Genomic DNA, 12,133 nt, shown 5'->3' on the forward strand with positions numbered 1-12,133 from the left:
GAACACGTCCTGATTGTAAGATGGAGACCATTTATGTTGTGCACGCAATGCATTAACTTGTCCCTGCTGTGGACAAAAGCTGTTCTGCATAAGCAGCACCCACTGGAAAAAGGCACAGTTCTCCAAAGACAAGATAGTTGGGAGATGTAAACAACTTACTATAAAATAACAGGTTTTCTTTTTACTTTGAGTAAGTGTTCTAGTCATGCCTGGAAGTGCCGGGTTTCTATAGAAGCAAAAATTCTTTTATTCCCCAGCCCTGTGATGTTTTTCTAATGAGCAGCACAGAAGTATTTTTCACTAAAAATAGTCTCAAAATCCGAATGACGCATCATTCCCTGAACACTGTAACACTGAAGTAAGATGTCTCTCATTGCTAATATTAACACAAAATTCTCTCTCCAAATGCAAAATTTTCTGGACAAAATATTATTTTAGTGACAGAATCCAACTATGATGAGACAATGCATCTCTGGCTCCCATATAGCTGTGGATCTGTCTAGAATATCAGGAAGCAATTTCCCTATGGGCAAATAACAAGGGCAATCCTAAGTGCATTCCAGCAGAATTCTGCCTGCAAATAAAAGACTAATGATATTTATAAATTAAGAGTCTTGGACTATTACAAGTAGTCTAAGAACCCTTTTACTTAAAGGGTGTCTGAGTAGAATGACCCAGCTGCTCTGGCCATAGGGCACCTTTCCCTAAAACTACCTCAGACTATGACCATGTATTCAATTCTTAAGATAGCTGGAAAAAACAGGGAAGAATTAAGTAATATCAATCTAAAATGACACGACAGTTGATATTGCGCTATAACCACATCCAAGGCCTTATCTTCTGACAGTGTTTTGCTCTTAAAATTACTTGTAAAGCATCCATAAAAATTCTCAGACTTCCAAGCATTTCATGTGGAAAAATAGCTTTAAAAAATGCTAACAGATTCTTGCTTCTATAACTTAAATTCAGTCAAAAGTTTAAAAAGTAGGAAATTATACCAATTTGACCATCCTGAAGACATTAATCATGGATAAAAAGAATAAAAAGAGCCAGTGTAATAGATTTTGAAAGGTGGTTTTGTGTGTGTGTGTGTGTGTGTGTGTGTGTTTTGTTTTTTTTTTTCAAAAATTCTACAGGGCAGGATTTATGGTAACAGATCTTTGTACCAGTTCTCACTGGATCTTGAGATTGAAGGTGACTGCATCTCAGTAATAAAGTGGCAAAACTTAAGGTAGCTTCCACACGGAAAGACAATACTTGTAAAAGCTAAGCCATTTAATTCATCCCCTAACCACCACAACAAACGTTTAGGACTAGTGATGACCACTAAGCACTGTTACTAATGTAACCTCATCCTTCCCTTGTATTCAGATATGCTTTCTTGAGAGGGAGAGTGAATAGGTAGGTATTATAGCCAACAGGTAAGACACAGGCATGGGCAATCAAAGCCATTACAATTTAACCTGTTTATTGGGAAAGAAAAAAATGAGAAGTGTTTTTCTAGATGCACTTTTTTCCATGCAGTGTTCTTCTTCTTTTGTTCCTATGTTCTCTTTGCATGCTTTCAAGAAATCATGGGAAGAAGCTGGTACCTCATTCAGACCAAAGTAAAACAATGAAGCCCAAGGAGCAAAGTGCTGGCATCTTGGCTAAAAATATCAGGTGAGAAGGAAGTGATGGAGCTCTGAGACATCTTCAACCCATGAAATGTTTGGACAATGTCCTGTGGCCCCAAAGTGCTGTGGATTCCACCAATTTCAATTGGTTCCCACTGGCGAATCCTGGGAAATATCCAGGCTGTGTCCGCAGCACTCCCTCCAGTGTTGCTTCTTAGAGAGTGGTGCCATCTCAGTCTGCAGGAAGTGGGCACTGCCTTGGGGCATCCAGGTCTTCCTGCCCAGCACTGCACCAGCCTCTCAGGAACTGGGTTAGGGCTCTGGTAGTAAATACGAGCTCTACCCACAGGGTGTTATGAGGCCACCAAGAACTATGCTTCTTAAGAGCCTTTAATGGGGGAAATGAAACTGGCGGGCTATTTAATAAATTAAAATGCAGGATATAGAATTTATTATATAATATGATCTCAGGCATGTAAAAATGTATTGGGACAATCTGGAAGGAAATACAACAAAATAGAAATTTTTTTTTCTTTCTGATAAGAGTAGGAACTTGAGTTATCTTCTTCTTTATAGTTTACTGTATTTCTCACTTTTCTACAATGAGCATGTATTTAAAAAAAAACTTATTCTGGCCGGGCATGGTGGCTCACGCCTGTAATCCCAGCACTTTGGGAGGCTGAGGCGGTTGGATCACCTGAGGTCAGGAGTTCAAGACCAGCCTGGCCAAGATGGTGAAACCCCGCCTCTACTAAAAATACAAAAATTAGCCGGGTGTGGTGGTGGGTGCCTGTAATCTGAACTACTCAGGAGGCTGAGGCAGGAGAGTCACTTGAACCTGGGATACGAAGGTTGCAGTGAGCAGAGATCGTGCCAGTGCACTCCAGCCTGGGCAACAGAGCAAGACTCTGTCTCAAATACAAAAACAAACAAACAAAAAAACACACACAAAAAAAACCCAACTTATTTTTCCCTATAATAAAAAGAGGTGAGGAAAGATTTTGGTTATGCTGAAAATAACTACAGTCCTGTCTAATCGATTTCTTAACATCAAGTACAATGAAACAAAACTATGTGACGGCACCAGTTTATTCACTCTGAGCTAATGCTTTCAGATTATGGGTTTCTTAGAGGGAAACTTACCCTACTTAAGAGGACATACATCTCATTAGGGGTATTTTAGCAAATCATACTGCACCATGTGGTTTTATGGCATAACTTTAAGAGCAATGACAACGAACTTTAAAAACAAACACAATAATTGAGTCTTGAGATTAAAGATTACTTTAATTGGAAAAACATAAACTAGTATTTCCCTCAAGGCAGTCACTTAAGGAAACCATTTATCCCCCTATATTGGTGTTGCCATTTCTCAAAATATTTTTGGAACTTTCTGTGGAACTGCTCAGAAAAATCATTCTGTTATTTCAATCACTCCCTGTTTTTGACCAAAAATGGTTTTACCAGTTTGAAACATCATTTACCTGACTTGACATCAAATTTTTTTAGGGCTCTTAGGTTTGCCCTAAAAAAAAAAAAAAAAAACCCTATTCTCAAAGGATAAAGATTCCCAACCACTGAGATTCTTATTTTTAAGTCCTCACACAATGAAAACAGTTCTAAACCTGTTCCCAACCATATTTTGAGTAATTATAGCATTCCTGCAATACCTGGGAGATCCCCCAAGATGACTAGTCTGAAGAGGCCAATTTTGGGGGTGGGAGAAAAGAAAGGGATCCATTACGGATTCACGAAAAGCCAAGATAAGGCAATGGAGTTAGGCTAATTTTGTATCCCAGTAAACACTAATAAAAACCTATTAGAAGCCAAAAATTCTCAAGTACAATAGAAAAATGAAAAGCCATCAGTGGTTGCTTTGGTCTTTTGGGGTGGCCAGCAGGGGCAGAATCCCAGGCTGGAGACCCCAGGGACTCCTTCTTATAGGACAGTGTTTTATACAAGATAAGACTATGCTACCTTTTCTCTCCATTTGCCTTGTTCATCATTTGTCAACACTGGCTTCACATTAGAATCACCCAGGGAGCTTTAAAAATATACCAGTTGACTGGCAACATCCAGACAATGGAATCTGAATCTCAGAGGGTAAAGTGTAGGTATACATATTTGTGTGTGTGTGTGTGTGTGTGTGTGTGTGCGTGTACTGTTTATTCTTCTCTTTTCCCTTCCTTCAAGTCCCCAGGTGAACTGGATGCCCTGAAGTACAGCAAGGGGTGAGAATCGTGGGCAGCTGGTCCAGATGAAGTTCAAGGCTTCAATCTACAGAGCCTATCTCAGTTGATGAAATGAGCTCCTGAGTAACTCACCATCACCTCACACTATGATTCACAAAAACAAGAATTAGGGACTATTGCTTGGTCTGTACATATAATCTTAGAAAATAATATAAAAAATGAGGATAAGAAGCATACAGTCTCTAGTTGACTAACCACATGAAAGATGAAAACACAGAAGTATGGCTACATAATAAAACCATGTCAGAGTCTAGCTATTGGAGATGATTCTCTTTTCTTCTTTTGGACTCTAAATTTTATCTGTAGACTCTAATTTTTTTTTTTTTGAGACAGAGTCTCGCTCTGTTGCCCAGGCTGGAGTGCAGTGGCACAATCTCGGCTCACTGCAACCTCCACCTCCAGGATTCCAGTGATTCTCGTGCCTCAGCCTTCTGAGTAGCTGGGATTACAGGTGCATGCCACCATGCCTGGCTAAATTCTTTTGTATTTTTAGTAGAGATGGGGTTTAACCATGTTGGCCAGTCTGGCCTTGAACTCCTGGCCTCAAGTGATCCACACACCTTAGCCTCCCAGAGTACTGTAATTACAGGATGAGTTACCGCACCTGGCCTTAAATTTTCCATAATGAATATGTATCACTTTTTGATACCTAATCTAGTGCTGGGCTGCTGACTTAAGAGACTAAAAACCACATACCGGTAGTATCTTGGGCTGTCACATCCACACCATGTGTAACCATGACCCTGAGGCATTCCACGTGTCCTTTTGCAGCAGCAAGATGGAAACTGGAAAGAGAAGTAAACAAAATCTCCTTGAGATTTCTACTCTTTAATGTTCATCTCCAACAAAGTTTCCCCCCACTCCCCGCCATTTCATGTACACTTTCCCTTCCTTGAGGTCTACAAGCACCCACTGACTAGGCATTATTATCAATCTCATTTTAAAGAGGAGGAAACAGAGGCTCAGGATGGTCTGATGCGCATTGACAGCTTTAGTTAAGGGATGGAGCAGGAGTTTGATCTTCCAACCCCAAAGACGAGGCTTCAAAAAAGTAAGATTCAGCCATATATTTGTCTCTTGATGAAAGTCCCAACTAGGTTGAATTTCTAAGTAATATGTCTTTATCAGTGTTTTCCTATTGTCTAGTGTTTTCACCACAGCTGTTTCACCATTTTAAAGTGATATGCTCTAAAAAGAAAATCTTGTCTAAGTCAAACAGCGGCCAAGGTTCTTGGACAACTCAATGCCCACTGTTGTGTTGTATCTGAGTAACAATAGTTGCATGCAATATTTGATAAGTGTCTAATGTGGGTCAAGCATCTGACTACACACTTTTATGCATTGTTTTTCATTCCTATGACAGCTCTTTAAGGTGAGTTCTATTACTTTCTCCATTAGATGGCAAGTGTCTATACTCTGATGCAAATAGCATTAGAGAAAGCCCACCATTAAGACTCCAGAACTCAATGAAACTTGGGAGCACGTTTAGACTGGGCATTAGAAGGGATAACATCCAAATGCCAATTCAATCATCCCTCCAGATCCCGGGATGAAGGGCACTTTTGCATGCAGAAAGAAGCAAAGCACAATTCCACTGGGCGGTCAGGCCCAGAGGCCAAGATGGCTGCAAAATTTGGGCAGGTTTCCCTTCTCTCAGTTGCCATCCTGTAGAGAGGTTAATGAGCCTTCTAGTTCTTCTCCTGAGTCAGTCCTGTTTTAGGAATGTGCCCTCAGGATACCTCTCATGAAGTCCCTTAATGTCTGTACCTCTGAATTAATGCCCAGATAATATTTTCTTGCTGGGAAGGATCTGTCATTGAAATTCAGGGTAACATTCAACTGGAAAGTCCGATAGCTGATATTTAAACCTAAGTTGGTCTGATTCCAGACCTCTTCTCTTAATAACCTGGCTGAGTGAGGGGGACATATCAACAAATAGGAATACTTCAGTACTAGTTGCAAATCAGCCATAACATAATTATCTGTGTGTTTGGGGAAGTCATTTTAACCTCTCTGTGCCTAAATTTCCTCCCTTGTAAAGGCTGGGGATCAAGTCAAATAATTTCTAATGGTTACCTTGGCTCTAATGTTTAATTATTTTAGCTTACCTGGCTCTACTCACAGCAACTATTTCTGTATTTGTGCAGCAATCTATGTGTAATATCCATTTACAGTCAAAATTTATTTTATAAGTGATTTCACATTACAATAAAACTTTGCATACAATGATTTGGGAGTGTAGTGACTTTTTTTTTGAATATTTTTTGAGATGGAGTCTCATTCTGTTGCCTAGGCTGGAGGGCAGTGGCATGATCTTGGCTCACTGCAACCTCCGCCTCCCAGGTTCAAGTGATTCTCCTGCCTCAGCCTACTGAATAGCTGGGATTACAGGCATGTGCCACCATACTCAGTTGATTTTTGTATTTTTAGTAGAGACGGGGTTTCACCATGTTAGCCAGGCTGGTCTAAACTCCTGACCTCAGGTGATCCACCCACCTCGGTCCCCCAAAGTGCTGGGATTACAGGCGTGAGCCACCATGCCTGGCCATAGTGACTTATTTAAATGGAATTCCTGATTCAATATAGTTTAACCAAACTGTACTGGCAGTGCAATAATCCCTCCACTTCTCAACATTGTTGGAATAGCTTCATTTTACAGTAAGTTCAACTTTAAGCAGTAAGTCTTTTATTAATCTTGGTGGAAGGTTTCTAAAAGTTTCCCAGCCTTACTAATAGTACATGTAACATAATTAATTGCTCTTGGGAATAGAGTCTCATCAATTATTGAATTGCATGTTTAGGGATACTAACTGAAATGCCCCTGGATTACTAAGCCCTAAAATTGATTAATATTTAGCTTCTTAATGTCTTTGTTCTTGTTTCTAAGCTGTTCACTATGCCATCTCCTATGACAAGAGGAAAACTAAATCAAAAGTATCTAAATAAGAGAGTAGCCATATCCCAGTCTAAAGATAAACATACCAGGAAGTGTCTACTGCCCATGTGCATATACACACACCCAAATCAATCCATCGATCAATTATATTTATCTATATTTAACTTTTGATTGAAATATAACATGTAAAGAAAGCTACACATATAATTGTATAGCTTGCTAAATTTTCACAACTGAAATATTTTGCCTTCATACTAATCAAGAAACAGAATGTGGTCAGAGACCCCAAAACCCTCCTGCTAGCACCCCAGAAATTCTCCATGTGCCCCTTTTAGTTACTAACCCCCTTCCCCATGTGATATTTTTATTTTTGTCTACTCTGAGGCTTCTTGGATTACCTCTGGATTACATAGTCTATTATGGGTGGTTGGAACTGCAGACCATCTGACAGTGAAGCATTATTGTAGGCCACACCTGTACATTGGTAAATGCAGTCTGATGAACGTGATATGATATTCTACAAATGATTTGGGAAATGCAGAGTTTCAGGATCATCACTTGGAAGGCCCACGATCAATACAAGGCAGAAGTGAGGTGTTAAGAAGCTGTGCTCAATTTCCAATTCCACAATAGAATTTTCTTAGACATAGCTTTTTAAAATAAAATCCCTGATATCAACCTAAATTTATATATTTGATCACCGAAATACATTTTAAGGGATCCAGTTAGTTAAAGCTTCATTGCATATGTTTTAATAAATTGTGTGATAGCGAGATATTTTATTTTGTCCTCCCTCTCCCATTGAGAGTTTAGATCAATAAGTGACTTCTTTTCTCTATTCTGGGGACTTTCCAACTATTATCCTGCAGAATGCTTGTGTCCTGCTGAGACAGAATGACAGAACTTTCCAAATTCATTATTTTCTCTTCATGTATTTTACCTAAAGCTGCATCACTTACTGCTCTTACAGATAAAACAGACAAAGTATAAACAAATATAAATAACTAGAAACAGCTCATTCTGTAAGGATAGATAGTCTTGGCTTTGATTTTACACTGCATGCATCTAATACCATATTTTTTGCTAGTAAAACCATTGCTAGTTCATGTGATTCAGTTAAACATTATTTCAAGGTGTTTCTGCAAGAAAACTCTTAACATCCAGGTGTCTGTTGTGTTCTGATGTCACACAAAAGCTTCTGCTCTGCTTTCTAAAACACACAGGCATAGGAATGATCTTGAAAAGCAGGAAAGGGGCCGGGTGCAGTGGCTCACGCCTGTAATCCAGCACTTTGGGAGGCCGAGACGGGCGGATCATGAGGTCAGGAGATCAAGACCATCCTAGCTAAGACAGTGAAACCCCGTCTGTACTAAAAATACAAAAAAATTAGCCGGGTGTGGTGGCGGGCGCCTTGTAGTCCCAGCTACTCAGGAGGCTGAGAGAGTAGAATGGTGTGAACCTGGGAGGCAGAGCTTGCAGTGAGCCAAGATTGCACCACTGCACTCCAGCCTGGGCGACAGAGAGAGACTCCATCTCAAAAAAAAAAAAAAAAAAAGAAAAGAAAAGAAAAGCAGGAAAGGGAAAAATTGATAATTTTAGCTAGAAGTGTGTGATTCATTTCTCCAGACTCTCCAGACAAGGAGCTCCAATGTGTATCATCATTCCTCTCACCGGGTATGCACTTCTGGGAAGTGGAAGCAAAGCCAGGAAACACAGTCTGTGAGTCTGCTCTTGAGGAGCTGTGCATTCTCTCTGCCCCTCCAGGTCTGCCCTCTGCCCAGAGGGCAGTCCCCTAATGAACTGCATCCAATGGGCTGCCCTGTGCTTTGGCTCCTAGTTGGGCTTGCACAGCGAGAATGACGATAAGGTTCAGGGCACCATCTCCTCCCCTCCTTCCCTGGCCATACCTCCGCAGTGGCTGCCTTCCTCTGTGAAGGCCACAGCTCTGCAGGCCGGCTCTCCTAAAGCCACAGCTGCAGCTCTCCCTCCTTGCCCCTTTAGGTCAAGGGTAGAAATAGATTCTCACTCTTGCTAGAATCCTGGGCGGCATTCCCAACCTTACTGGTTTCCCTTTAATCTGGCCACATATTTGTAAATAGCTCCTTTCTTAAGCTCTCATCAATTATCCTATTTGATGCTACCTATTCCTGCTAGGACCCTGAATGACAGCAGGGTTGGGTATTTTGTGTGTGATGATCCACAGGATGAACTGTTAAGTTCTAGTGGATATTATTTGATTAAATATTTCTAAGAGCCAATTCAGGCTTTTTAAAAAAGTTTTAATTACCACATATAGTTTTTTTGATTATTTAATATATGGACATTGTGGCTAAAATGTAATGGGAGAATATACCACACAACTTTTTAATTATATGGCATATGACAAGTGACTTCAAAAAGTTTTCTAATATGGTCTTAGGCCAAAGTAGAGACCCGTTTAAAGGGTTCAAGAATACACCTCTCCACGGGTAAGAAAAACAAATGGCTTTAGTAAGAGCCAGCACACAGTCTAGACTGTCCCACTACTCAATAAAGAAATACTAAAATTCAAACTTTTTACGGTAAACTTGGTTTTGAGAGAATAACCAAACCCCAAACAATACATATAGGCACCAACACGCATGGATACAAACAACTGCTACAGAAACAAAATTAAAAAGCCATCGAAATTCACATACTTCTTACCAACCCAACCATCCATGTAATTTGTAAAATGTAATTAAGACTCTCAGAAAATACAAAAATGTATCAGCTCCTGAACCCTCCCATCATGCTGAGGTTTCCATTCATTCTACTTGATGCAGACTCTAACGGAATTACTTAATTTTATCAGTCACTGATATATTACTCGTTGAAGTATGCTAGAATTGTGGTCTACAATGGGGAAATTCTCAATAAGTTCTGTGGGCATATCCTGTGTAATAACAAGGGTTCTTCAGTAATGAATTAGAAGTAAAATAAAATTTACTAAATATTCTATACTATATACTATATGTATATACACACACACCCATATACACACTATACATGTTATATATATAATACCTTGTACCATATTCTACTATTAAAAAATGTGCAGGCTAGGTTTAGAAAAAAATGCAAAATAAGAAAGAATAACTCAAGAAAGTCATTTTGATCTCTATTGCTTGCTCTAACTCTTTAAAATATCTTACTTTTTATATAATAAAGTAATGAATCATTGCCATAATTTTAGTCAGAAAATCATTTTACTACTTAACTTGGAATGTAGCATCTATAACCTGAGTTTGCTCAATGAGTTATCACATAAAAGAAAATCAAAATGGTCAGTGCACTCGATTAGCTTCGTCCTGTTTTTATGAAAGGTGTGCAAATGCAGAAGAAATAGGTACAAATAAGACAACGAAATGACTTTGTTGGCAGTTCCCTAACAACCCATCTCCTGTGTATTATGAAAGCACTTATGTATTCAATCTGGGTATCTTACATTCAAACAACCAACTGAAAGAGCAGGCTCACTCAGTTTATTCCCCTCAGAGAGAAAGGAAGCTCCTAGAAATAGGAGCCCTGACTCCTTTTGTCTCATTCCCCCACCCTATGCCTAGAAGCAGTTATTAATCAGGAGTGGAATAAACACCAATGTACAGAAGAACAGGGTGGGAAAACCACACTATGAACTTCTTTCCTGTATCTAATTTGGATATCAAGTCTTCTTAACGTCTTAACTTCAGGGTCTCTAGTTCTTATTCCTAATGTCTGTGATTTTGAAAAATTAAAGCTTCCAACCTTATAGCTTTATCAAAACTTAGAAGAGGGACAAAAACATCTAGTCAGATGGTAAAGTACAACAAGAAGCAGGATATTAAGGAGGTAGTGCTGGTAACCTTAAGGGCTCAGACTATCTGAATTTGAATCTGTGCTTCCTTACTTATTAGGCTTTATCTCAGTTTCCACATCAGTAAAATGGGTTGTGACGATACAAGAATTATGTGTAAAAGCACTTCATAAAGGGTGAAGCGTGAAATAAACACTCAAAACATGCCACCAATTATTGTATCCTCACCAATACAAAGCATGGCACAGAGTCTGTGACATGTTGCTTGATAAAAGGGATTGTTTCAATGTTCAGAAAGGAGAAGTAGCAGAAGTTAAATCAGAACCACCCTTGCTTAAAAAACGAAGAGAGGGGAAAGGAGGGGCAAAAGCTATGTGTGTTTCCATTGAATGGAAACTTGGGAACAAAGTTGTAGACAAGTAGCAAACCACAATAAACCATCCAAGACCAGCCTTGTCTAACGCCCACACTTGAGCAGCTAAAGTTTTGGCACCGCTCACAGAAGTGATCATCCCCAAAGCAGGGTTTGGCAGCGGCAAGCCATTAACATTTAGCCTCGGAATGTGAACCAGAAGCACAGCCAACTTTGAATAAGATACTCAAGTGGAAAGTTAGGTTCTGTTGGGTAGAAAAACATGACCAGTCAGTGACAGAACCTGATATGTAGATGATGGTGAGTAGATTTCCCTTCTTATGTATGCAGTGACTGATAAATGTCAGCATCCTCACGGGCTGGGGCCGCTCTATCTAGATGGCAGGCAGGCAGGCATCTGTGGGGTCATCTCAGGCTTAGGAAGCAGATGGTGCCCAAGGCCAGCACATGACTCATTAAGAGCATGACTGGTGCCCTCTGATGGCCTGTGTCCTGGATAGCTGGGAACTCTCTCTAAATAAAGAGAGCCTACAGATTAGGATGGGGTAGGGGGCCAGGGCAGTAAGTTGATAAAACTTACTTGTCCTCTTTAAACATAGTTTTTTCTTTTTTGAGATGGAGTCTCACTGTGTCGCCCAGGCTAGAGTGTAGTGACTCAATCTTGGCTCACTGCAACTTCCACTTCCTGAGTTCAAGCGATTCTCGTGCCTCAGCCTCCCAAGTAGCCAGGATTACAGGTATATGCCACCATGCCTGGCTAATTTTTGTGTTTTTGCAGAGACGGGGTTTCACCATGTTGGCTAGGCTGGTCTCGAACTCCTGACCTCAAATGATCCACCCATCTCGGCCTCCCAAAGTGCTGGGATTACAGGCGTGAGCCACCATGCCCCGCCAAACATGGTATTCTTAACAGTGTTAATTCTAAAGCATTGGAATTAACTCAAGGATGGTATCATTTTGATATTTCTATAGTTATATATTTTTACAAGTACTGCTACTTCTATAACCAGAAGTATTCATTCATATATTTACTATAATATTAGGGTATCTATGTGTGAGACATGGTTCTAAGGAAACAATAATGAATAAAACAAAGTTCCTGCCTTTATGGAGCTCGGCTTTTAGCAGGAAGTCTAAAGAGAACCAACGGTTTCAACTGGGGGTGCTTTTGCACCCCGTCCT

General features: G+C 40.0%; 1 protein-coding gene across 6 annotated transcripts in view; it reads right to left on the reverse strand.

Moving 5' to 3' along the window:
* RAI14 (retinoic acid induced 14) overlaps positions 1-12,133 on the reverse strand; it is a 179,524-nt gene that overhangs the window by 31,864 nt on the left and 135,527 nt on the right. For all 6 annotated transcript variants that reach the window (XM_055246705.2, XM_055246698.2, XM_055246700.2 and 3 more), the window contains one exon: positions 4,565-4,653. In XM_055246705.2, the coding sequence (XP_055102680.1) occupies positions 4,565-4,653 (89 nt within the window). The remainder of the gene's footprint in view (positions 1-4,564; positions 4,654-12,133) is intronic.

Source organism: Symphalangus syndactylus, chromosome 16, assembly GCF_028878055.3.
Source record: "Symphalangus syndactylus isolate Jambi chromosome 16, NHGRI_mSymSyn1-v2.1_pri, whole genome shotgun sequence".
Lineage (NCBI taxonomy): Eukaryota > Metazoa > Chordata > Mammalia > Primates > Hylobatidae > Symphalangus > Symphalangus syndactylus.